General features: G+C 43.5%; 2 protein-coding genes across 7 annotated transcripts in view; both read right to left on the reverse strand.

Moving 5' to 3' along the window:
- The window catches only part of COG5 (component of oligomeric golgi complex 5), a 165,730-nt gene extending 145,345 nt beyond the window's left edge, over positions 1 to 20,385 (reverse strand). For 2 of the 4 annotated variants that reach the window (XM_082239602.1, XM_082239601.1), the window contains exons 1-6: positions 20,229 to 20,384; positions 19,576 to 19,715; positions 16,955 to 17,012; positions 10,738 to 10,792; positions 10,582 to 10,651; positions 6,862 to 6,982 (exon numbers count right to left, since the gene is read on the reverse strand). In XM_082239602.1, coding sequence (XP_082095728.1) covers positions 6,862 to 6,982; positions 10,582 to 10,651; positions 10,738 to 10,792; positions 16,955 to 17,012; positions 19,576 to 19,715; positions 20,229 to 20,307 — 523 coding nt within the window. In that variant the 5' untranslated portion in view covers positions 20,308 to 20,384. Of the gene's footprint in view, positions 1 to 6,861; positions 6,983 to 10,581; positions 10,652 to 10,737; positions 10,793 to 16,954; positions 17,013 to 19,575; positions 19,716 to 20,228 lie in introns of all 4 variants that reach the window. The other 2 variants (XM_082239603.1, XM_082239604.1) reach the window with 1 other exon arrangement.
- Positions 20,386 to 22,063: 1,678 nt separating this feature from the next.
- LOC309541721 (uncharacterized protein) lies at positions 22,064 to 26,719 on the reverse strand. Of its 3 annotated transcripts, none has more exons than XM_082239920.1 (5): positions 25,817 to 26,719; positions 24,565 to 24,650; positions 24,181 to 24,218; positions 23,792 to 23,843; positions 22,064 to 22,432 (listed from the first exon to the last, which is right to left on the reverse strand). In XM_082239920.1, exons 1-5 carry the CDS (start codon positions 25,882 to 25,884, stop codon positions 22,404 to 22,406), a joined length of 273 nt encoding a protein of 90 aa, XP_082096046.1. In that variant the 5' UTR covers positions 25,885 to 26,719; the 3' UTR covers positions 22,064 to 22,403. The 3 variants fall into 3 exon arrangements, with proteins under 3 accessions (XP_082096046.1, XP_082096047.1, XP_082096045.1); XM_082239921.1 differs by lacking the exon at positions 22,064 to 22,432 and adding an exon at positions 22,943 to 23,538; XM_082239919.1 differs by lacking the exon at positions 22,064 to 22,432 and having other exon boundaries at positions 22,943 to 23,843.
- Between the last annotated feature and the right edge of the window lie 327 nt (positions 26,720 to 27,046).

Consider the following 27,046-nt stretch of genomic DNA (forward strand, 5'->3'; position numbering starts at 1 on the left):
TCCTTTCTTTGTGTTCTCTTAATTAAATTATAGGGGTTATTTTTAGACTCAGTGGGCCTTTTATTTTATATCTTATACAGTAGTGCCAAGTACATGCACTTAGCTAATAAATACTAACACTGCATTATGCTGGAAGCCGTTTCAGTTTCAAATTTCAATTTCGCTGCAGGAACCTGGACGTAACCATGGTTCTCAAATCCACAGCTTAGGCGCATACTTGCATTCATTTTATCTCAGGCCGGCAATGGCCATACACAAGTGGGGAAGGATGTATAATCTTGGAGCATAAGATTCTCCTAAACCACATCTTTTTTCCTTGTTGCGCACAGGCAATAGAGCAGGGATGATCAACATGGGACCTTCCATTTGTTGTTGGAACTCCTAATTGCCTGCAGCCTCAATCAACATAGCCAATGGTCAGAGATGAGGGGAACCGTAGTGCAACATTTGGAACATTGACTACCCCTGCTATAAAGTGTAAAAAGGTAAAGGTCCAGTTGTGGCCGACTCTGGGGTTGCGGCACTCATCTTGCTTTATTGGCTGAGGGAGACAGCGTACAGCTTCTGGGTCATGTGGCCAGCATGACTAAGCTGCTTCTGGCGAACCAGAGCAGCACACAGAAATGCCGTTTACCTTCCCGCCGGAGCGGTACCTATTTATCTACTTGCACTTTGACGTGCTTTCGAACTGCTAGGTGGGCAGGAGCTGGGACCGAGCAACGGGAGCTCACCCCGTTGCAGCGATTCGAACCACTGACCTTCTGATCGGCAAGTCCTAGGCTCCGTGGTTTAACCCACAGCACCACCCGCATCCCATGCTATAAAGTGTATCTGATGTCAATAAGCACTTTGGACTCCAGATCACACAGTTTTAGCTTCCTTTTAGATTCCCAATGTGGGGGCACTATTATGTTTTTTGGGGGGGTGGGGGTCTTACAGAGCAATCCTATGCATTTCTGCTCTGAAGTAAGTCTAATGAGATACAGTGGTACCTTGGTTCTCAAACGCCTTGGTACTTGAACAAATTGGAACCAGAATGCTGCAAACCCAGAAGTAAGTGTTCCGGTTTGCAAACCTTTTTCGGAAGCCAAACATGCTCCGTTTTGAGTGTATCACTTCCAATTTGAGTGTTACGCTGAGGTTTGTCTGTTTTTGCTATTTCTTTTGCGTTTTTGTTTTTGTGGTTTTTTGTTTTGTTTTTGTGACTGTGTGGAACCCAGTTCAGCTACTGATTGATTGATTGATTGATTGATTGAGTGACTGCAGTACATTGTTTACTGCTTTCATTCTATGGATCAATGGTCTCATTGGATAGTAAAATTCATGTTAAATTGCTGTTTTAGGGGTTGTTTTTAAAAGTCTGGAACGGATTAATCCATTTTGAATTACTTTCTATGGGAAAGCGCGCCTTGGTTTTGGAACGCTTTGGTTTTGGAACGGACTTCCGGAATGGATTAAGTTTGAGAACCAAGGTACGACTGTATAAAACATGCATAGGATGTCAGCCAACTTATTATTATATTTATTATTTATGAAATTTGCATACCACAATTCTTCCGAAGATCACAGGGCAGTTCACAACACGGAAATACAAAATGTACCAACAAAAACAAGGCAATAACCCCACTCCTACAAACACATTTAACTTACCCAGGAGTAAGCCTCATTAAATTCAATGGGACTTACTTCTGAGTAGATATGCATAGGCTTGCACTGTCCTGTTAAATTTCTCAGACCCCTGTTTATCCTCAATGCACTTTCAATTCTCGTCAGTGTATTTTCTCATCACAGGCCAAAGATGGTTAACATGCAGCTTCGCCCTGTTCCAAAACTTTCCTTAATAATGCTACAACTAACCTGAACACTAAGGATAGCTTAGTAACTACTCCACAGATCACACAAAGGATTATGTTTCCTCTTGAACATAAGCTGCTTTAGACTGCAACCCTAACTTCTCCTCTTACCTGGAAGTAAGCCCCACAGAATCCAATAGAACTTACTTCTGAGTGGACGTGATTGGGATTCCGCCGTTACTCTCAATTAAAGGGGAAAACATGGCACACAATGACCTTGGCAAATTTTAAAAACAACGCACAAACATTTATAGGTACATGTATATCATTTGGAAACTGGTGGGAGTGCAGACCCAAGAATGCATGTTCTTGACTTCTTGAAGTTTGCCCCCACAAAACCTTCTCTCAAAGAGAGACGGCAAAAGTATGGAGGAACACACACGTAATGCAATCACTGATTTGGCATCCGGAAAAGGGATACTGATTTTGAATGATTAAAGCTGAGGCTGGATTATTATTTTTTTTACTAAGATGCTCACCTTCTCCCCCCCACAAAAATATTCAGGAACCCTGGATTCATTATTTTATTAGTAATAAATAAGAATTCTGCAAGGAAAGCCAAAATTCTGCTTGATAATGAAATAGAACACCAATATGATTCATTTAGTAACTCAAAGTCTTGGTTCTCCCATCCCCATCCTCTGGTTAAACGTCTTTCTATAGTTAGGCTGAACGGAACACTCACATTCTACCAAATGCATTAATTGGCAATAAATCCCTTTGGGTCATTATACCAATCATATCCAAAATTCAGCTGCACAAAGAATACACTAGCTAAGCCAGCAAATATTATTCATGTGATAATCATTGCACATTACAGGCACCGCCGTAGTTTCGGTTCATTGAACAGCTAGCAGCATAAGCTTAGTTTTTGCACAACGCTGCGATAATTACATGGTATGCTTGCTGTTATTTCCTACAATCTAACAAAACTATAATGAACATTTTACTGTACAGCTAGATGAGTAACCCTCTTGTTTTTGTTTACAATCCATCCTAAGGAGTTTTGTGAATGTGAAACATCTGAATGGCGAGAAGGGTGTGGTATTTTGAGCAGAAGGGAAGGAAAGAAAAGTAAGAAAGTTATGGGGTGCTATGGAAAAGATCCCCAGCTTATACAGAACATCACAGTTTAAAAACATTGCCTTGGAGGTTGCAATCCGATCCCCGCTTACCTTGAAATAAACCCCAGTGAATCATTGGGGCCTACCTCTGAGTAGACGTGGTTAGGGTTGTAATGTTAGTTATTGTACAACCTTGACCCAATGGAAAAGGAATTCAATCAGTTAAGCACCTTGAGAACCAGTAGCTGATTTCTGTTTTGCTGCCTAGTACCTGCTATGATAAAGGGACATGGGTGGCGTTGTGGGTTTAAACCACAGAGCATAGGAGTTGCCGATCAGAAGGTCAGCAGTTCGAATCCCCATGACGGGGTGAGCTCATGTTGCGCGGTTCCTGCTCCTGCCAACCTAGCAGTTTGAAAGCACGAAGTGCAAGTAGATAAATAGGTACCGCTCCGGTGGGGAGGTAAATGGCATTTCCGTGCGCTGCTCTGGTTTGCCAGAAGTGGCTTAGTCATGCTGGCCACATGACCCGGAAGCTGTACGCCGGCTCCCTTGGCTAATAAAGTGAGATGAGCGCTGCAACCCCAGAGTCGGTCACGACTGGACCTAATGGTCAGGGGTCCCTTTACCTTTACCTGCTGTGATAAAGGGACACAGGTGGCGTTGTGGGTTAAACCACAGGACTTGCCAATCAGAAGGTCAGCGGTTCAAATCCCCATGACGGGGTGAGCTCCCGTTGCTTGGTCCCTGCTCCTGCCAACCTAGCAGAGATGAGCGCCGCAAACCCAAAGTCGGTCACGACTGGACCTAATGGCCTTTACCCTTTACCTACCTGCTGTGATTCTTGCACAGCAATTCATAAGGGGTTTGATCCTGGCACTGCTGTGTGCCTACACCAGAAACACCCTACCTGCTAATTTTTTGCTCAACTTAAGTAGGATACTTGTACAGCAGGTCAGAACCACTGGTTATATGAGGCATAGGAACAGTAGAAACATTTGCCCCCTTCACACTTTATAATCGCTTGAAGGGGGTTTGCTGCAAGTAAGGAGGAGCTGGGCTGCACTGCTGCCTCCGATGCTACACAACTTACTTCCACCACCACTCAACATCTATACAATGACTTCAGCAAAGCCTTTCTATGCAGGCTTTCCAGGCATCCCGGAAGCCTGATAATGAAGAGTTTCCATTCATAGTCTTCCCCACTACACACATCCACACATAAGGGTTGGAGAGGCCATGAGACACTAGGGGGGGCATCCGTTTAATCACGTGAACCTGGTGCTTTCAGATCAAATGGAAGCTTTCCTGCACTAGGACAGCTGAAAAAGAACCAAATATTGGCCAATTTCAAGGAAGACATTGAACTTGCTTGTAATACACCTTGCGATTGTCAAAGACCGGAAACAAACCATGGGAGGTGGTCAGCCGCATTATGCCTTCTGTATGGACTTTCTGAAAGCATGGGGTTTGACCGTGGTAGAAAACGAAATCCTGAACCTTCATCTAATAGAGCAAGGCGATTATTACGCCAAGAGTGCACCCTTGTGCATCACTTGATACAGGCAAGTTATATGATTGCTCTGGAGAGATAAAGGGTTGTTTGGTGCTAGAAATATATTAAAGTGAGTTCTACTCAAGTACTTTACCATGCCTTCCTCTTCATTTCAACCCCCTGTGGTTCCTCAAAATCGACTCTTCGGAACTGAGAGACCCTCCAGTACCACCTGGGATGTGATAAAGCAGTGCAGGACTAGGAGAACTGGCAAAACTCGGGGAGAGGGCGACCTTACACATGCAAAAGTATCTTTCTGTTTTACAGAAGGCTCACTTAGGTCCAACTCACACAGCACACATTATTGCATTGTAAGTATAATAGATAAAGGTGATTAAAGACAAAAAACAATTTGCCCACAGATGCTTCTTCATGTTGATCAGTTCACTGCAATCTAAACTACTTTACCAAGGTGGCACAAACCACAATTTGAGCAAATATAACACCAGAGAGGGATGCTATGTCAGGCAAGCAAGCAAGCAAGTCAGCATCTTCCATTCCCCCCCCCCCCCGCTGATCAACTTTGTTGAATTAAAACATCCAAAACAGGGGGTAAGGTTTAAAGAACTCCAAGATTAGTTCAGCAGTCATACCCTAACGGCAGTGTGCAACTCATTAAAAAGACAGCAGTACATATATATAAAACCAACTAAGGCACGGATACACTATCTTCTGTTATTTAAGTTTATGCTGAATTTAATTTTGTAAGATAAACGGGTACCATACACTAACTTCAACCCATTCCATGTCCTAACCTCTGAAGGCCTGACTGAGGAGGTATGTCTTCAATTGCCTCTCAAAAAAGTATAGTGCTGAAGCAAGATGTACCGTATTTTTTGCTCTATAAGACGCACTTTTCCCCTCCTAAAAAGTAAGGGGAAATGTGTGTGCGTCTTATGGGGCGAATGCAGGCTGCACAGCTACCCCAGAAGCCAGAACAGCAAGAGGGATCACTGCGCAGCACTCCCTCTCGCTGTTCTGGCTTCTGGCTTAGCCCCTCAGTCCTTTCCCCCACCTCCCGCAAAAGCCCCCAAGAGCCACGCTCTATTTAAAGAGCCTCGCAGAACGTGTGTGCAGCTCTTGGGGGCTTTTGCGGGAGGTGGGGGAAGCACCGCACATATGCTCCATGTGGCTCGTGAAAGGGAGCGCTGAGCAGAGCCTGGGATGCATACAGGCTCTGCTCAGCACTCCCTTTAAAGAATCCCCCCCCTTGCATTCCTCCTCTAAAAACTAGGTACGTCTTATGGTCAGGTGCGTCTTATGGAGCAAAAAATACGGTATCTTAGTGAAAGGATGGTTTTGGAGCAGTTACCGAGAAAGCCGTGTGCGCCTGCTCCTCACAGTAGGTCCCCCACCCCATATCTCAAGCACCCATACTGGCCAGCACCCAGCACAAAACAGGAGTCTGCAGCAGCGGAGTCTGCAGCAAGTGGATCAGGCGCCTGGGGCGGCACACATTCCCTGCCCCCAGGGGTGGAGCCAGCCACCTGCAGGACGGGGCGAGCTGGGGCAGGACACTCCATGGGGCCTCCGAGGAGTCTGCCTGCCCCCTCCTACTCAGCTGCCCTACAACGGAGGGGGAGGTGGCGGGCGGACCGTTTGGGGCAGCGCGGAGGCTGCGGGCGCCCAAGTCACCGCATCACTTCCAGGAGAGACGCGTGGCTCGGGCACGCTGCAGGCCCGCGGTGAGTGCCGCCCGCCATTTTGTCACCCCCCCAATGGTGACACCCGGGGCAGCCCACCCCCACCACACCCACCTTCCTCTGCCCCTGGTCTGCAGCCAGAAAAAAAATGCAAATCCCTGTGTGTGCAGACAGAAGTGCTTTAGGTACATGCACATGAAGTTTTTCAGACCTCAGCCATGATCTAGTCAGTGTTGAGGCAACAGTCATTGAAAACTCATCATGCTGACTGTGGACAACAATCTCTGAATGTAACATACAAAAACAGAGCTTAAAACGTACAAAGGCAGCTCCAAAATATCTGAAACTGGTCTGCATCAATCAAATTCCCACCTCTAGAAAACTGAGAATGTCACCACCATAGGTGTTTTCATTATTGCTGAATAAACCCAACTTAAGAATTGTATTTTCCATATAGTCCATTACCCCTGTAAGAAATAAGGAAACTACCGTATTTTTCCGTGTTTAAGACTAGGTTTTTTTACCTTAAAAATAATGTCAAAAATTAGGGGACGTCTTATACGCTGATACATCTCCCCCCATTTTCTTAAATCTGAGTCCCCCAAAATAGGGGACGCCTTATACATGGGGGCGTCTTATAGACGGAAAAATACGGCACATTTCCCATACCATTTTTTTTTTTTTTAAGGAAAAAGCATTTCACATTAGCAAATAGAGCACCACTAAAAATGACCAAGTCAACTCACCAAGCTCATTGAGGCTCTGAGCAGCTTTTGTTATCTCTCTGCTTCCTCCCTGTAGCTGGCCTTGAAGTCTCTTGCTGACATACAAGATGCGCATTATTCTCCGCAGCAAGTCACAGGAAGCCTTGATAGGAAACACAGTTTAGGAATATATTCAATATGTTACATTATTATACAGTTGTTAAGTACCAGCTGCGGAAACACAGCGCACATTTCTGGCCTGACAATAGGCGTGTATGATCACATTATGGTTCCGTTCATGGTTTGATATCATCTGGAATACACTATCATAAAAATACGCCACAGAGGGTTGTAACTACAATCTGCTCTGCAGGGATGGAAGGGCATATAGTCACAAATGCACAGTGAGGGAATGCTACAGATAAAGACTGCAATTCTGCTGTATTAAAACCATGGAGAGTCTCGCTACAGACTTCAAAAAGAAGCAGGCAAAGGCTTAAAATGTGCAAGTCTCTCTTCAAAAAACCCCCAACCCAAACCAATTCTAGGGCGCGGGATCTAATTCTGCATGCAAATTTTCACAAATCAGCACAACAAACACATTATCAACCCTTTTATGCAGGAGCCTGTATACATATATACAAACTTTTAAATGACAGTAATCAAATTTAAATTCAATCTTGGTTTATTTCCTGAAACCAGTTATTGTAAGTGCCTGGTTTAAAATGATATCTGAATGCAGTGCTAATAAAGTCCCTACTCAAAATCTCTCAAAACAAAATTTACTTATTTCTCCATCAAACATACTAAGTTATAGCCAACTTTCCGCAGGTTTATAAGAATAAACCAGGGGTATAAATGTGTGGCTTTTGACGTCCAAGTTCATAAATATGAAAAAATAGATCATAAATTTTACCTAAACTGGAAACTCAATGGCATGGACATTTATATCTGGTTTGGATGGAATGCTAAACCATAGTTTAGTTTTACTTTTGCTTCCCATCTCCTCCCCAGCACATCCAACTGCTTCCCAAACCAGAAACTATGTTAAGTTTCAGCTAGGTTTATTCCAGGGACAGCCAACATGGCAGCTTCCAGACGTTATTAGATTATAACTCCCATCGTTCCTAATGTTGGTTGGCTCTGATGGGAAATGGAGTCCAACAATATCTAGAGGGCCACAGGTTTCTCACAGTTCAAACGAAATTAGAACTAATTCAGGGGAACCCATGACCCTCCAGATGCCATTAGAATACAATAGCCATCATCCCATATCCAGCTGGATGTGGCTGATGAGAGCAACAACATTTTTTTGGTTTAGGTTCCCCAAACCTGAATTAATGCACGTTGCTTGGTGACCTAAAATGTGTAGAAAGAGAACCAAACATAAATCCACAACTGCTATTCTACCAATATCTATTCTATGATATGTGAGTGACATGACCACTGGTTAATGGAGTATCATAAAGATTAGATCTAGTTTCAAAGAGTATCTATTCCAACAGTTCCTGCGTCTAATTAGTACTATGCATGCTTGTTTGGTAAATGAACTAATCGGCGGAAAGCTATTTAAAGTAACCCTTTTTTGTGGGCGATTTAAGTCACGATTTAAACCAATTATTTATATCCATCCACTCTGCGTCACATAAAAATATGCAAATTGGGGGACATTTAATTTGGCAGCTGAGTTTCTGCACGCTACAAATATGTATAGGCTCTATGCAGCAGAGATACATGGAGAAAAAGTGTGAAGCCACAAGGAAAGAGCCCTTCTCTCCTCCAAGGCCCCTTTATATTATTTATTATTTATTTAATTTATATACCGCCCTATCCCAGAGGTCTCAGGGTTGTTCACAGAACAAAATCAAAATATAAAACCGCAAAATATATAATCAAAATAAAAACAACAACCCAATAACACCCCCCTTTATAAGCACACTGAGCCATTTGGGAATTGCCCTGAGATCTGTGGATGAAAGGCGGTATACAAATTTAATAAACAAACAAACTACATCTCTGTAGCACTGTCCCAAATTGCCACAGAAGATGCATGAATACTGCAATCATGTGGGCCGGGCTGATTACATGAGTGCTTCCTATAAAAATCACTATGCTTACTTCTGGCGCAATTGGCCCACCCTCATGGCTGCAGGATTCACACACCCTTCAGAGGTGAACAGCCTATTAGAACAAGTGATTCGAAATCTGATGCCTTGGTAGGATTTGTGGTCTAGACGAGGAACTTTCGGTAAAGAACAAGTCTCATATGTTAAAAAAAAACACACACACCCTGAAATTACATCTGAGCTCTGTGCTTCATCTAAAGTTGCCTAGTGACAAATATTCCCTTCAATTTCATAACAGTTCTATATTATATAACATGCACTTCCGACATTTTGACTGTTAATGTAATCTGTTGAGAGCACTATCTATGCTGCTGGAAGATGGAAAAAAAAGAGGCATGTGCAGATTTTTTAATATATTTTCACACAACTCAAAATGTTATTTTAACTCATTACAGACACAGCCTGGAATATGGTTAACTGACATAAGCTCTTAATCACTACACAGTTCGAGCACAGTAAAACGCCTGCAATTTCAGGGGAAAATACGTATTACAATTTTCAGGAGTTCTAGAAGTGCCAAAACATGTCAAAGAGTAGATCAAGCAAAACCTAAATGTTAGGGCAATTGTCTAGAGAAGAGATTTGGAGGCTGCTGCAGCTGAGTGGCTAAATTAAAACAGAGAGTGTGTTATACTTGTTATACAAGCCGCGAATTATTCTGTTAAATCCAAATAAGCATATAGTCAAGCTTTGCTACCTCTGCACCACCAAAGGGCATCTGTCACTGTCAACTCAGCACAATATCTATTAGGTTCAATGCTCAAGAGGCCTGTAATTTTATTTTATTTTAAAGCGAACAGGAAACATTCTGCTCTATGAAGGTAACTATGGTTTTGTGCATGAGGGACAGAAAAGCACCGACGAGAGTTCTGGTTGAAATAGTCAGAACTGTGTCCACAAGTTGCGGTAAAAAAAACAACAACTTGGTGAGAAGCATATGAAGCTGGGGAAAGCTTGAAAATTTGTTTTGAACTATCCAAGACTTGAAAAGCAGCAGCAGCTGAGGAATCCGTCCAAGTTCATTGCTGATTAGTCAATCATTTTTTAAAACATTTTGCCAAGTAAAGAAAAAAATAAGGACTGCTCCCGGCATGAGAAGGCAGCTACATAACCCTAGACAAAGGATGCTACCAGGGAGACACAAGAGGAGATAACCCCATATAAATTACCTCAATTGAAATGAGCAATTACAGATACGGAAGAAAGTTTGTGCCAAGCGCAAATTGGCTTTGTAAGAACTTATTTTTCCTTTCCACAAGGATTTATAAAGTGCACGTATTCCGTGGTTTCAATTATTTATTCTGGGAGTGTTGTCTTTGGAGTCCTGTCCCCACCACTTCCAACCAGTAACCATAGCAACACTCTGTCAGAAGAAAAACTACAGAGTTCTCTCTGGCCACCATTAAATCTTGTTCATATATCGGCTCGATTGTTGCAAAGTTGCAAAGAAACACTGCCTGAAATGCTTCTGAACAACGCATCCACTATTCTCAGCATTGTTGCATTCCTGTCTACAAGAAGAAAACCATCCTTTTGACAGAATCGGTAGATAGTTCTTTGAACCGCTTTCCCCCTCTCCAATCAAAAGAAATGTTACTCCTGGAGAGTAAGGGATTAAAGATGATTGTAAACTTACCTGAAGCCTTGCTAACTGTGCCGTACGGGACACGATTTTGTTGTAAGGATCGATTATTTTGGCTCTGATTCTGATGAAAAACGAAATATGTTTTAGAAATCACTGGAGTGCAGAAGGACTTAAAACTACTAAATCATTGTTATAGGGATGGCATACCTGTCAACAGTACTTTGCAATGCACTGATTCTGGTCTGCATCATTTGAAGAACACCTGAATAAGAGAGCAAAAGCAGTATTTCAAAACACACAGCTGACAGAGAGAATGCACCTTTTCCCAATAAAACGCCACATTTCGAAACCAAGCGAGGAACTCAAAATGGTAGTGGCAACTTTGATCTTTAATCCTTCCTATACCGTTTTCGGCGTACAAAGTGCTTTATTACTGCAATGAGTAGGAGCGCTTTTGAAGATGGCTTAGAAACGGCATTACTAAGGGCAGAATTCAGCAGACATATTGCTCACCGAGGCAAGATAGTCTGAGTACACAGCACCAATTCTGGCCCAGCTAAATTGGGGACCAATTAGTTTCTGCGTACAATTGGCTTTGACCCTAATACTTCAAGGACCACCTCTCTCCATATGAACCAACCCAGACCCTGTGTTATTCATCTCTGAAGGAGGTGCACTACTTGTTCTTCGGCACCAGGTAAAAACATTACTATTCACCCAGACCTTTGGATTTCAATTTTCTATTTATAATTTAGTGGGGTGAGGTAGAGCTGGATCTGTTTTCTATTTCTATTACTTGTATATTTCTAAGTTGTTTTATCCTTCTTTTTACCCTTGCTTTTAATGTTCATTTTTGTAAGTCTCTCTGAGGTTGAAGACAATAAATAAAATAAAACGTATTGTTCTTAACACATTTACAGCCTCATCCTAACCGTTTATACACAAGTGCAAGTACCACTCAATGGGATGTACTTTCTGTCAAGTACATTAAGGATTGTAGCCTTAATAGCAGCAACGGCAGCAACAATAATATTTTTTATTTATACCCCGCCCATCTGGCTGGGTTGCCCCAGGCACTTTCGGTGGCTTCCAACATATATAAAAATAATAATAAAACATCAAACATTAATAGCAGCTATCTGATCCAATATAAAAGTCACAATCACTTTAAAATAAACATATCAAATGAAGCAATATTCAATAATCCATTAGAATCCAATAGTAAACAGTAAAATTAAACATCAGCAAAAAATAAACAGTTTACACCTGTCAGTTACAATAAAGAATTACTAATCTATAATCAATAAAAATAACAGCAAATCACAATGCACAAAACACCACAAAACCATGAAAAAGGATCAAATTGAGAAATAAGGACACACAACTTACAATTTTTAAAAATATATATATCCCTGAACTCCAGCTGCTTCTGCTGTTTCTAAAGTCATGGTCTGGGAAAGGCTGCCAGGGCTGGAGGGTGGAGCAAGGCAGGTGGAAAAAGCCATTGCCTGATGACCAACAGAAGGTCTCTCACCCTTAATCACTCAAACTCCTATTGTGAAGGAGGTCAAGTAAACAAATGACAAGCCACCAAACACTACCCAGTGAGCTTTATGGCCAGGTCTGAATTTGAACCCAGGACTCTCATATATCATCTCTAAAACAAGCCTAGCAATTACTCTAGTAATCCAAGCTGAAACTTGGCAGGCTGAAATCTGAGGCCAGTTACTCGAAAGTGCCAAGTTCTCTTGACATCTCTATAGCTACTAATAGTATTGTGCTACATTTAGAATCTGTTTAGAATCCATTATTGCCTAGAATTCATTACTTCCTAGAAAATCAATCAAGGCTATTACACAATAAGTACTAAGAGAAAATCTGAGAACACTGATTAAAGACGTACAGAGTATACTGAACTCCCTACCATCACGACTCAATATATTTGTATTCAACATCACCAAGAATATTTTCTCACTCCAGAAATCCCAGAATTTTTGAGAAGATGACATTGCTAATATGCCAGAAAATCAACTGTTTTTTTAACCTTACCAGCTGATTCTCCCCCCCCTTTTTTTTTTAACTTGGGAAGCTCTACTGAATTCAGTATAAGTAGTTTTAGGATTACAGCCTAGCAGACCAATCCTTTTCATATTTAGGGCACTTATGTACCTATGGAGTTATGTTATCAAAGGGGGCATCACAATTTTCTCCCAAACGGAACAGCCAAATTTTGGCATATCTGAAGCAGTGCTGATCTTCTGTTGTAAAAGTACATGCTGCAACTCAGAACATTACATTATCTGTTCAATCTCATGTAGGAGTCCAGTTCTATATATGTATCTCTGTAGGCTCAGCATGCCAGGGTGTCTCAACAAGAATTTGTCATCCCACACATTTGTCAAGGCTTAGTCATCTATACATCAAGGAGTTAGGATTCAGATAAAATATTATGCATTATTTCATTAGACAGGGGGCATAATCAAATTAGGGTTGCTCTCTGCTCAGAATCTCAGAATCTTCAAGGAGTGTTCAGGCTTCAAGAGCTGTGTCCATAAAAAGTATGAAAGTTTTAATTCAAATTTTTTTAAGCGACCTTCTCCCCCAAGGAGCATGAGGAACAACACATGACCCGACATCCTTCTATCCACACATCCATCTTTCTTGTGGTCAAACACCGGACAGTATCTACACTGTATGGCAGATTCTTCATTTAACGCTTTGAGACTGCCTAGGGCCCCACTGAACCATTTAAAATGCTGTAATAAGCATATTACATCCAGCATGAGCCATACTCATTGAAAAGCACTGAAAACAAGGAACTAGATACAGTGGTACCTCGGGTTAAGTACTTAATTCGTTCGGGAGGTCCGTTCTTAACCTGAAACTGTTCTTAACCTCAAGCACCACTTTAGCTAATGGGGGTCTCCTGCTGCTGCCGCGCCGCCAGAGCATGATTTCTGTTCTCATCCTGAAGCAAAGTTCTTAACCTGAGGTACTATTTCTGGGTTAGCGGAGTCTGTAACCTGAAGCGTATGTAACCCGAGGTACCACTATAATCCAAAAGATTAAAAAGCAGATTGGAGGCATTGAAACAACTGGTTTATTTTTTTGGGCTTGTCTTTTTCATTTTCATTTTGCAACCTGAAATGAAATTCCATTTAAAAACCATCAGGGATGGAGCTAGTTTCTTTCAGGAGAGAACTCAATAAGCAGGACACTGCCACAAAGGCGGTCCTATCCCAAGTTCCCTCCAAGAAAAAAACTTCTGGTGATGGAAGCAAGGCCCTGGTACAAGGTCCTTCAGAAAACTGGCATTTGACCACAGATCTACCTCCTCTATGCCCAAAACCACACAATTTGCCCATATTTTCTTGTGTGGCTGAGGAATCATTTCCAGAAATATTGAAGCCGTGTTTTTTTTCCAAGGAAAGGGTGTTTTTTTTTTTAAAGGGGGGATGCAATACTGTAATGTTCTTTTCACATTTTACAGACTGAAAATCACTTTCTCTTATCTTAGGAACATAAAAGGCATCATGTATAACCAGAGATGGCCACCTCCAACTCCCCAAAGCTGCCCCCCCCAAATGCCCTGGCTTTCGCCAAACTCAGCAGGAGCCAGGGAGTTCTGCAAAGCAACACTGCCTGGCTTCTCTGCCCGGGGAGAAGTGGGTGTTCTAGTGGCAGCACAGAGCCTAGGGCTTGCCAATCAGAAGGTCGGCGGTTCGAATCCCTGTGACAGGGTGAGCTCCCGTTGCTCGGTCCCTGCTCCTGCCAACCTAGCAGTTCGAAAGCACATCAAAGTGCAAGTAGATAAATAGGTACCGCTCCAGCGGGAAGGTAAACGGCGTTTCCGTGCGCTGCTCTGGTTCACCAGAAGCGGCTTAGTCATGCTGGCCACATGACCCAGAAGCTGTACACCGGCTCCCTCGGCCAATAAAGCAAGATGAAGAAGAAGAAGAAGAGTTTGGATTTGATATCCCGCCTTTCACTCCCCTTCAGGAGTCTCAAAGCGGCTAACATTCTCCTTTCCCTTCCTCCCCCACAACAAACACTGTGTGAGGTGAGTGGGGCTGAGAGACTTCACAGAAGTGTGACTGGCCCAAGGTCACCCAGCAGCTGCATGTGGAGGAACGGAGACGCGAACCCGGTTACCCAGATTACGTGACTACCGCTCTTAACCACTACACCACACTGGCTGCAACCCCAGAGTCGGCCACAACTGGACCTAACGGTCAAAGGTCCCTTTACCTTTAATTCAGACTATAACAGAAAAACTGAAAATTTAGTTTTTGTTATAAATGGTGCTATAAGCTGCTCAACTATAAATAACCTGGGATCTCTTGGGTTTTTCCAGTTAATGGGAGGGGAGCAAGCAAAAAAGAATAAAAACAGAAACAATCAACATTACAGTGGTGCCTCGCAAGACAAAATTAATTCGTTCCGCGAGTCTTTTCGTCTTGCGATGTTTTTCGTCTTGCGAAGCACGGTCCGTCGCAACTGCGCCTCTTCAAGCGGCTTTAAGAAAAAAGCGAACAAACTCGCAAGACGTTTTCGTCTTGCGAAGCAAGCCCATAGGGAAATTCGTCTAGCGAAGCAACGCAAAAACCAAAAAAAACCTTTCGTCTAGCGAGTTTTTCGTCTTGCGAGGCATTCGTCTTGCGGGGCACCACTGTATATTATCATTTATTCCTCCATAGCGTCAAGCAAACATAAAGCACTCGTTTCCATAAATAGCTGACAAAAAAGAGAGAGAGAGAGAGGAGGGAGAAGAAAACTCAGTGAATGCTACATGACATTTAATCAGTCGCTTTTTCTAAGCTATCCCTGTCCGTTTCTGTTTCTTCATAAAGAAGCAAATCTTTTTCACAGATCTGCAATCCGGTGTACTACCATAAATATCAGCGCCTGCTAAAGCGCACTTTTAAAAACTTGCATAGGGAAATCAACATTAAAGCGTTCACATAATAATGCCCAGCAAATGGAAGTGCTGTTTACACACAAGTAATGGCACAGTGAAATCCTACTCCAAATAAGTCTCACTGAGTTCAATGGGCCTCACTCCCAGAAAGGTGAATCTAGGTTTGCAGCTTCAGTGAATTCAGTGACTCAAATGAACTGCAAATGTGAATAACTGAAATAAAAGGAGATGTAGTGCAATATTTTTTCCAAATGGTAAAATATCAACGTACACGTGTGTGTGTGTGTAGATTCAGGTGGGTAGCCATGTTAGTCTAATGTAGTCAAAATAAATACATTTTTTTAAAAAATTATTTTTTAAAAAACTTTTACAAAACTCTATTTCTTTACTCCATTAATTCTTTCGATTGAAAAGCTGCTTAATTACCCAAATCTGCAGTTCATTCAGGTTCTCAATGGTTTTTGATGTAAACAACACTTCTATTTAGCCACAAGTGACTTAGACAGCATTATATGAACAGCTCCACCTGCTGACGAGTTAAGGAAGTATACTTTAATCTGACAAAAGGAAACCCGACGGTACTAGGAAACTAGTAACAAAACGATGCAATTAAAACTCCAATAGTTTGATAAACTTTTTCCGTAAGTCCACTATACTATGATTTCAGGCCTTTCAAGGTTTTCCAGTTTTGTGATTTTTTAAAAATGTAGTTGTGCAGCATTATAACAAAGGGATAGTGATTTACCTGAACTATTGTTCAACTAAGTTCTGCTCATTAGTTACGTAGTGTGTCAGAGTTCAGTGTTTAAACATTCCCAGCCTTTTAGTATTATTTTTATTAATCAAATTTGTTTACTGCCCTGCATCCGAAGACCCCAGGGCGGTTCACAATAGAAAAATACAAATATATATATATATATAATTTCAGACTCTGGATTAAAACATTAATGATAAATGGAAGGAAAAAAACCTTTTCAAAAATGTTTTATCTTTGGTATTATATCCACATTAAGATCCTAAAAATGTAGAGCTGTTAATTCCAATGATTAATGATACAATCAAGTGCATTTGACAGATATGTAAACTATATAAATTATTATTAATTTAAACGATATCGTAGGTTGATTTACTTGTACTTCTAAGCTACATTAAGAACACAGTTAGGAAAAACTAGCAAGAGCTAACTAGAAAAATATTAAATAAACACTCAGATAGTAATCAGAAAGTACTGAAAACAACATAAACTCACTGGAAGAGTGGCAAAGGAAGTTTTGGTATAGCATGCTAATAAATAAGCTCATATATTATAAGGGACTTTGAGAAGTTATGAAACCTGACCATCGTTTCTGGGAAATTGGCATAGCTTTGAGATTCATTAGAACAGAAGCAAACTACATAATTTTGGTTCCTCTTCCAAAGCCCCACCCCTATGCAAATGGAAAAGAAACCCACTCCTAGGATAAGAGATTCTTTGTTAATATTATAAAGCTAATAAACCATGCTTACCTTCCAGAGATTCAATGCCAGTTGCTTGGGCTAGCAAGTCCTCATGCCTTGCAACTACCTATAAAATAAGACTATCAACTATTATCAGAAGAATAATACAAAACAAAGACTGGTTTGCCATGCGACATGGAGCATGCTATCTCAGAAATGCAAGTTTAAACTGCCCTTCAGTTTGCTGAATTTGTTGCATGGTTGTCTGGATCTTGGCCTTTCTAATTCACATTTCTAACGCAAGTACCATGACATAAAATTTTAGGGCAGCCCTGATAATATTTCACCCATTATATAGCGACAGAGCACTAAACCACTAGCATTAAACATACAAGCAGCAGCGAGCCTCAGACTAGAAAACAATTGCAAAGGAGGAGATCTGAAACTTCCACTTCCAGTTTTATACTAACCAGAGTTTATTGTTACATACAAACCAAGAGGTTTCGTTTTAAACTATGTTTAATTAACCAGTCAGGCTTATAAACCATGGTTTGACCCTGGCTTGTTTGAACAAATCATCATATAATATACAGTCTACCAGCAAAATTGCCTTACCCCATATAAGGCCACTCGGCAGCTCTAATCTATTACAGATGTCACATATCATTTGTTCCAAATTTGTAAGAAATTGAGCTTTTATGGTGGCAGCACCCATACTCTGAAACTTTCTGCCTATGAACACCAGGCCTTCACTGTGCCTTTGGGTGCCTGCTAAAAACATTTCTAGGCAAGCCTGTTTAAACACATGTTTTAATCTGGCTTTTAGCTTATTGTTGATTTTAATTATTTCTGAAGATAGTTTGCAACTGGTTTTTAATTTAATAATGTCATGTTTTATTCTTTTTTGTAAAATGCTTTGAGGTTTGCCTTTTAGTTTTGTGGAATGAATAAATAATATAAAGCAGAGTTCCCTCACACCAATTTAGATATAGCAAGAAATTCTAATTAAAAATGTAAAACGGAAGCAGATGCACCCAATCTCCTTGCCATGACCGAGGGGCGGGAGGAGGAAAGCGCCCAAATTCATGGCCTGCTGCTACTAGTGCACATAACTACGAGTGTATGGTTTGATATTGCATGTGAAAAGCATCATAAGAGTAACTGGGCTTCCAATGAAGCCCCACCTTACAAAGTATCTAAACTCCACAGAAAGGCAAACAAACTTGGTTTGCGGCACACGAAGGATCACTGCCTGCCTTTTCGGTAATAGCTATTTAAAGGACATATGTTAGAGCTGGCAGGAAATCAATATTGCACCGCACTGCTTACTGACAGCTTCCATTCTAAACCAGAAGCACTCAACCTTGGCTAGACTCAGAGTAAATATATTCAGTTATGAGAAATGCACCTGCACATTGGTTAAAGGATAACCTCTGGCAGTTGTTATAAACTGATTGAAAACTGACATTTTATATCAAAATCAAAGAGTGATTATTGCCTACTATAAGTTTCTAGTCACCAGCAATAAACTGTTAACCCAAAAATTTAACCTATGCGATTCAATTTCTGTTAGTTGTGTGATTTGTGCTTATATTGTATTGTGATGGCTATTGGCTATAAACAATAAAAATATATTGATTGACTGGTTGATTAATTAAGTGTGAATACCAAAGTGAAGTTCAATTCTCCCATTCAATACAGAATTTCCTCAACAGAATCTACTCATGTTTAATGTTAAGATGCTGGCAAATATTTTAACAAGGATAACCGTATTTTACCTATAAAGATAATTCTAACTAATCCTGAATTCTCCTGTCTTCTCAGTTCAAACAATAGCCACAATTAAATCACATGTTCTACCATCACAAAGCCTATTTCTCCTGTTCCAAATTGCATTGCACAGCTCTTACATCAGGACTCGGGCATTCTGTTAACAAACATTCCAAGAATTCATTTACATGTAAGAAGACAAACCACATTCTTAAAAAAAGAATACTAATAAGCAAAGACAATTGGTGTTGTGGATTGCATGCTGGGTCATAAGAAGAAATTCTGTTTTCCAGCACTGGCACAGGCTCCCCGCTCTGTGCTCAAGGAAGATCCCAGAAAGGCTCAGGAGTTTATGTAGCAAGTACAAATATAATTGCATATCTTGGAAAAGTTTTGTGTGCCCAATAAAGTTAAGTGAGCTCTGAAGCCTCTCTTTAAGGCTGAATGAACCACTTGGATCATCCCAATGTATATAAGGCAAACCAATTATCACTATTCACATTGTGTGGATGGGCATCTTACATTCACAGCTTAACTTTGCATTTATTTCTCCACTACCAACACACAAACATGCATAGATATACATTACTATACACTTACAATAGTTACAGCCATTTTGGAGAGCTTACACACTGACAATTATCATCATAACACTGGCTATGAGCCAACCATATTAAAGTTGCCTGTGCATGTTTATTTGAAAACTTTCTGTAGGAGGCAAAATTTAACCGTATATATATATACGTTCATATATACGTCCATATATACATTCATTGACAGAAAGCAATCTTCAATTAGTTAAGTATAACATTCCTTTTGGGGCAGGTCTAAAAGCTGTAGAGTCGAACAAACAATCCAATGCCGTTTCAGAATCTCAGCTGCATATAGATACAGATTTGGGTGATACGCGTGGCACTTACCTGCAAGTGCAGCTCTTTATCCAGCTGACTAATCCCTTGAGCAAGTTTCGCTAACTGTTCAGCTATCACAGCTTGATGAATCGATTGCGAGGTGTACGCCTTCACGTCAAAATCTTCCTTCAAGAAGTCCGCATAGCATTCTGAAAGAGACGCAAGAGGAGAGAGAGGGGAGACTTGGCATCTTCTTTTCCTGACACAGATAGTCCGCGATCTTTTTTATTATCATTTCGCTCTTGAGCAGGCAGAAACCTCCACCGAAAAAGGGGAAAAAACAGTAATAATCAAGTTGTTCCCGGGGGTCCTTTCTGCCCAGTCCATCAGCTGCACTCGCTTAACTTTTTCCAAAGTTGTAGGAACTCAGGTCCCCACCTAAAAAGGAGCCCTCAATAAAATACCCTGAACACCCTTATTTGTCCAGAGTCAAGGGCTGCTTTTCTCGGTGGCAACCCTTCAGGGTGGGAAAGGAGGCAAAGCTCGAAGAGAGCAGCGCCAGGGATTAGGCGCAAAGCCGCGCAACCCGCGCTGGTCGCAATCCTAAAGCGCGCGCAGCAGGAAGCTCTCCCCACCGCAGCCCACGCGAGGCCAACGGGGGTCTCCCTCCGCCCCGGCCGCCGCCTCCTCCTTCCTCCTCTCGCCCAACTTTCCCCCCTCACCGTCTCCTAGCAACTCCCCGGCCGCCGGGTCCGGGGCTTCAGCCGCCGCCACCTCAGCGGCGCCTCTCTTCCCTTCCATGCTGGCACAGGTGGGTGAGCGTCTCCGCCGTGACGCACTCAAGCCGCGACGGCCGCCCTTGTCCTTCGGCCGCCCTCACGGGGCAACCCTAGAGATAGGAAAGGGGTAGAGGCGGAACAAAGCCTTTCTTCTCCGGGCATCTCTCGCACGGCCTCTTTCCCCCTTCCGCCGCAGGAGGGCGAGTGGGAAGAGCAAAGAGGCGCCGGGAGCAGCGGGGGAGTCTCTGCATCGGGCTTTCCCGGCCTGGAATCGAACGCTTCAGCTTCCAATGCGAACTGTGTGGGATTGTCAACATAGAGGTGCTAAAGTATAGAGCGATGCCACCCTCACGCGCGCGGAGTTTGAGGGCTCATGCCGGCCTGATTTCAGTTATCGCCGTTATGGCGATAAAGATCACCAGTGTTGAAGCAACGATTCTTCAACATCAACTTCGTTGGACTGGTCATGCTGTGCGGATGCCTGTCTTCCAAAGCAACCACTCTATTCCAAACTTAAAAAGGGAAAGCCTGGTGGTCAACAAAAGAGGTTTAAAGACTGTCTCAAGGCAAATCTTTAAAAATGTAGTATAAAGGTAAAGGGACGTCTGACCATTAGGTCCAGTCGTGGTCGACTCTGGGGTTGCAGTGCTCATCTCGCTTTATTGGCCGAGGGAGCCGGCATACAGCTTCCGGGTCATGTGGCCGGCATGACTAAGCCGCTTTTGGCGAACCAGAACAGCGCACAGAAACGCCATTTACCTTCCTGCCGGAGTGGTACCTATTTATCTACTTGCACTTTGACGTGTTTTCGAACTGCTAGGTTGGCAGGAGCAGGGATCGAGCAACTGGAGCTCACCCCGTCACAGGGATTCGAACCGCCGACCTTCTGATTGGCAAGTCTTAGGCTCTGTAGTATAAACACCGACAATTTGGAAACACTGGCCTGTGAGCACTCCAATTGGAGAACATCCTTTACCAAAGGTGTCATGGGCTTAGAAGACACTCGAACTCAGGACACAAGGGAGAAACGTGCTAAGAGGAAGGCACGCTTGACAAATCCACACCGTGATTAACTCCCACCCAGGAACCAATGTCCCCACTGTGGAAGGACATGTGGGTCCAGAATTGGCCTCCACCGTCACTTACGGACTCATTGTTAAAACCGTGTTTATGGAAGACAATCTTACTCGGCTACAAGTGATCACCAAATAAGAAGAGGTGTCGTGCTATCCCTGGACTGCAGATTCCTTCCCTGCTTGTTTATATGGTGGGTGAAATTAGACAGTGAGATACTAAGACCCTCTTCACATCACAAAGCCACTATGATGCCAACTTAGGATGCATTCTGAGGTTTATAGAGTTGTAAGGAATCTCAACTAGATCATTCATGAGAGATGGCCATCCAACCTGTGCTTAAAACCTGGTAATTACCTGCTTTCCTGCTAGTTGCTCCTTCCTGTTTACTCGCCATCTCTACTTCAGCGGCTTCCCAGAACTATTTTTAAATTGTTCAAGGTCACACCTGCAATTCTCAGCTCAGCCCAAGAGTGAGACTATTTCCTTTCTCCCAGACTGAGCATCCAATTTCCCTTTCCCTTTCGTCAACCTTCCCCTTCCCCCATACAGCAAATCAAAGTACAGTGACAAAAAATTAAAAGGAAAAAGAAAACAAATAAACAAATAAGAAACTTCAAAAATAACTCAAGTAAAATACAGAATTAAATTTTGTTACAACCACAACAAAAGAGAGAGAGGGGGGAAAAACACACAGAGAGAAATAAAAATGCAAGTCAAACTTTATTTCTGTAAAACAAAATTATACTTGTCTTCTCCATACAGTGGTAATTGATAATAGTTCCAAAGTCCCTATTTCGGCTTCTTAGTTTTTGTAATCCAAATGGTTTGAAAGTTAAGTCCCAAATATGCTGGAGTTCCAGTCCTTAAGTCTTTCTAGGCTGGTAAGCTGGTGGCACTGAGGCTGGTTCTGAAGCTGTCCAAAGATCTCTTCTGCTTTGGGGATTTCCCCCTCAAAATACTGAGAGAGTTCTCCTGCTTGCTCCACTTATATGCCTCCCAAAATCTGGGTGCTGTCTTTCTTCAACAGATTTTTTTCCACTCTCATTCAAGGTCTTCTATAATTATGTCCTCTGGAAGAGAATGAAAAAGAGAGATTGAATTAACAGCCTCTCTCAACTAATCCTGCCAAACAACACCCAACCCAAGGGTCCAACCACCTCAGCTTTTGTAGCTGGAGTCAGTCAGGGCTCTGCCTACTGAGGCGAAGTGAAAAAGGCCTGCTAGGCACAGCAAATAGGCCTGTGAGGTCTTTCTCGGGCATGTACCATAACACTACTAAGTGAAAAGTCCCCAAGGTGTGGAGATTCATTTACCTTCCTGAGGTGCTGGACGAACATGGGACTGGTGTCATTGGGCTATTGCCTTCTGCAGAGGAAAGAGAAAGCTGGATGAGATGCCTTATGTGAAACTACAAAACCCACCATTGACAGGTGCAAGGGATGCACCTGTCAAAACTAAGGATGACATGCTTTTGGATAATATTTTTTATTTAAATTTGTAATAAAAAATAATAAAAGAAAAAGAAAAGATCAAGGTGAGGTGGGCCCCTGCCAGGGGCACAGGCGAGGGGGGGGCATCGCTCCCTGCCCACAGCCCAGTCAAGGCGGCGAAGGGGGCGCGCTTCTGATTGCCTCAATCGCGGCGTAGCTGGCGCACAGGAAAGCTGATAGCCGCCACACACGGCCATTTGTGATCCTTTTATTTCTTTAAACCAGATGGGGTACGTGTTAAGTCCTTGCAGACTTTAAATAAAAAAAAAAAATTAATAAGAACAAGAAGTTCCCCTCCCCTCTTCTCTCCATTTTCAATCACGGCAGGACACTCAGATTTCATCCCTCCATCTCGATAGTCTCATTCAGATTGCAGCTCACTGTCCACATTTCCTCTGGAGGCGCCTTTAATTTTGATCCAATATATCAAGAGGTGAAGGAGCTTTGCCTCTTGCAATGGCAGCCGTGGAGCCTGCCTCAGCGGCGCAAGGCTTGAGACCAGCAGGAGCAGGCACAAAGACGTTCACAGGTGCCTTGTCCCCCGACTGCCTTCAGGGGTTTTTAGAGCGTTTTACAACCTCAGGTAACCCCCTCTCCTCCGCCTGAGTCTGGTCCCAGAAGGGAGAGACGTTGCCATGGCAGAGACCAGAACCGGAAACCCTACAGATCTTCAATAAGGATGTCCTCTGGAAGAGAACGGAAATGAGAGACTGAATTAACAGCCTCTCTCAGGAAAGCCCTCCAAACATTACCCAAATCCAAGGATCCAACCACCTCAGCTTTTGTAGCTGGAGTCAGTCAGGGCTCTGCCTACTGAGGCGAAGTGAAAAAGGCCTGCAAGGCACAGCAAATACAGCAAGAAGGCCTGGGAGGTCTTTCTCGGGCACGAACCATAAGGCTGCAAAGTGAAAAGTCCCCAAGGTGTGGAGATTCGTTTACCTTCCTCAGGTGCTGGCCAAACACGGGACCGGTGTCGTTGGGCTATTGCCTTCTGCAGAGGAAAGAGAAAGCTGAATGAGACGCCTTTGGTGAAACTGCAAAACCCACCATTGACGGGTGCAAGGGAGCCCACAAGGAGGCCCAAGCCAGGAAAGACTGGCCTCCCTCAGGCTTGGGCCCCATCCCTTGCCCCAGAGGACCTCCATGGGCCCTGCAGCCTCCTGAAGGGCAGAAGTGGAAGGGCAGCACCAGGGAAGAGGGCAGGACATGCCTCTGGCATCATCCTGACACCCCAGGGACACACGCCACTGCAGAATTGGGGGGCAAAGACCACAGTCAGAGGGTCTGGGGGATCCACTCCCTCCTCTTTTGTTTCCCCTACTACTAACCTCAAGATCAGGAAAAGTCCTGAAGAGCTTTGGCACCACTGCAACAAGAGAAGGACATGGGGACAGGTTAGTTTGCCCCTTTGCAGCTTCCCAGATTGTTGCAACAATCTTCTCCTTGATTTCCCTGCTTCTACACTCCTCCTACAGGGGTGGCCAACCCCAGGCCTTGGGGGCCAGACTTGGCCTGCAGCCCCCCCGAATGCAGCTCACAAGAGAATGTGGCCCTCTAGCCTTGGGTCAGAGCCAGCAGTCTGGCTCTTTTGGTTTTTTTCTTACTAGCTTCCCCTACCCCCCAAATCCTGTCCTATACCCTGAGCTGCCCCCCTAGCCTATTCCTGCCCTGCCCTTCCCAAAATGGTGTCTGTGTGGGAGGTGCTTCCTCACCTGGAGTCACAGGAGGCTCCTTGTGCTGGAGCGGGGCCACTTTATTGCTCCTTTTGAGCTGCATGAAGCTTCTCAGTCGCTTGAACCTAGAAGAGATGATGCAGAACAGAGATACATTTAGCCTAATAGAGAATTGCCGGCACGTCCCTCCCTATTCCTTCCCTCCGTATGCAGTTGAATGAACTGTAGGACTTCATGACAGCTTCAGAGAGGCAGCCAAGAGCGTTCAGGGCTTGGAGAGAAAGGAGGTACCAGCTCCTGCCACTCCAGAACCGAGAGAGCCATAGTTCAGGCCCTGATTGCTTCAAGACTGGATTGCTGCCATGCACTGTACGTGGGGCTTCCCTTGTGTTTGGAAGTTGCAGTTAGTGCAGGATGCTGCAGCGTGAGTGCTGACAGGAGCGAGGCCTTGTCAACATACATTGTTTCACTGTAGCCTTATTAATCCATGGGTCGGAATAATTGTTGCACCCGAGCAGAGACAAAAGGAGCCAAACGACACCAAGGGGTTCGTCCAGAGAAAGAGCGTTTTATTCTGCCATCCGGGGGGGGGGGGCAGAGGCACCTGTGTGATTCAGTTCACAAAAGACAGGCCGCACCGAAAACATTTTACAAGCAGGTTTTATCCTTTTTTCAAACCCCTTTTTTCCTCTCCCCCTTCACAGATTCTTACATAGAAATGTTGCTTTTCGTTCTCTGACTCTGTTCCCAGAAGTATGTTGCAAATCAATGTACCAGGACAAGGTTATCTTGGATCTGGGAAGCGAAAAGCTTTACTGTTCTCAGCTCTGGGTTTGTTACAGCGTTTTTGTTACAGAGAGGACTGCTTAGCTCATGCTTTTTGTCTTAGAGGAAAATGCAGTTTTTAAAATGCGTACTCCGAGGCCTGGCTGGGGGGGGGGAATTCACAAACAGTTTTTAGGGCTTTCTGGGGTAACCCTAACTGTACCCCTTCATTACCTTGTAAACTGCTTCACTGACAACCTTTCAGTGTATGGCCAGTAACTCCCATATACAAACCCCTTTAAGAGGGGACCCTGGAATTGCCACCATGGGGGGTGTCACCACTTCAGCCCCCCCCCCCAATTAGGGAAGATAGACTCAAGGATTCTGCAGGCAGTTCAGCTGTCCCATGCAGGGACCGAGCCTGCAACCTTGGCATTATCAGCACCACGTGATAATGAACCTACGGAAATCGTTCTGGGGAGAAGGAGATGGGGCAAAGGATAGGATGGGGCCCCCACAAACTTACCATTCTGTCCCGCGAAGGACAAGTCCGCTGATCCTGCCTTCCTCCTGGATTTCTGGAGTTGACCGCATTGTTGCTGCTGCTTCCGCCTCCTATTCGAACAGTCCCTGCCTCTCCTAAACCAAAGCCTCTCCTAAATCTCCTTCTGCACTCCCACCTCTCTCTCTGTCTCTCCTCACAATGGACACCTGTAGTTGGAGGCTTTTAAGGGAGAAGCAGGAGATGTCACAAAGGAGGGCAGGTCATTGTTCCCATGGCAACCCACCCACCTGGGCCAAACCTGCCCCCCCCAATGTTTCTTCAGAACTTGGAAGCACCTACTGATCTTCTCTTTAGGAGTTCATGTTTTTATATCAGATCATTCTTCATTCAGCCCCATTTCTAAAAGGGAGACAATCCCAACGTCCCTTGAAATTTCTGCTGGGTTAAAGGGTGGGCAATTTCAAAAGTATAGGGGCTTGCACCCTTGTTCTGGGTCTCTCCAACCTCCTTGCAAGGGGGGGGGGACTCTGTTGCAACAGGAAAATAAAGATCTGCCTTGCTTTCGATGGATCTTGCCTCCATCCATTCATCTCTGACCGATCATGGACTTAGGGGAGACAGTCCCTTGGGAAGTTGGGCAGCAAAAGCCAACCCCCCCTTTTTTTCTATAACACTGTGGAAACATTCCTCTTTCGGCATCTGGGCTTCCAGTATCCCCTTACGAAGCAGAGGGGAAATAACAGGCAGGGATGTTTGTGAGCCTGCCTGGTGCCTGAGGTCCATCAATATTTTTCCAATAAATGCAATAAGAGCTGCATTGGCAGTTGGTACATCCAGGAGGCTGGGGAAGAGACTTGCCACCACTGCCTTCTCGGACATTTGATTTTGCTGCCGCCAGCCTCTTCTGGTGTAAGGATATGGGCACCAGCTTCTCTGAACTGAACCAGACTGCTTGGATTGCAGCAAGAGCAGTACCAGATACTTCCTTGTCAGCCAACGCTTGTTTTCCTCTGTATTTATGTACTTAAGCCTAGATTGTGGTTTGTTTTTGCATTATTGAATTTATTCCATGTTTGCCAAATTGTTGGTTTTTGTCCTTTTTGGAATTTACTGATGTGTTCTGTATTTTGATGTTTTGAAGACTGTGTCCAATTCTGGGCAACGCAACTTAAGAAGGATGTTGACAATCTGGAACATGTGCAGATGAGGGCAACCAAGATGATCAAGGAGCTGGAAACCAAGCCTTATGAG

Source organism: Podarcis vaucheri (assembly GCF_965113315.1).
Source record: "Podarcis vaucheri genome assembly, chromosome: 10".
In the NCBI taxonomy this organism is placed as follows: Eukaryota; Metazoa; Chordata; class Lepidosauria; order Squamata; family Lacertidae; genus Podarcis; species Podarcis vaucheri.

Excerpts from the sequence above, each read along its gene's own strand:
- LOC309541721 (XM_082239919.1), bottom strand. The coding sequence starts at position 25,884 with ATGCGGTCAACTCCAGAAATCCAGGAGGAAGGCAGGATCAGCGGACTT. Across the intron at positions 24,651-25,816 it reads GTCCTTCGCGGGACAGAATG|GTTCAAGCGACTGAGAAGCT; the intron begins GTAAGTTTGTGG and ends CATCTCTTCTAG. Across the intron at positions 23,844-24,180 it reads GGACTTTTCCTGATCTTGAG|AAGGCAATAGCCCAACGACA; the intron begins GTTAGTAGTAGG and ends TTTCCTCTGCAG.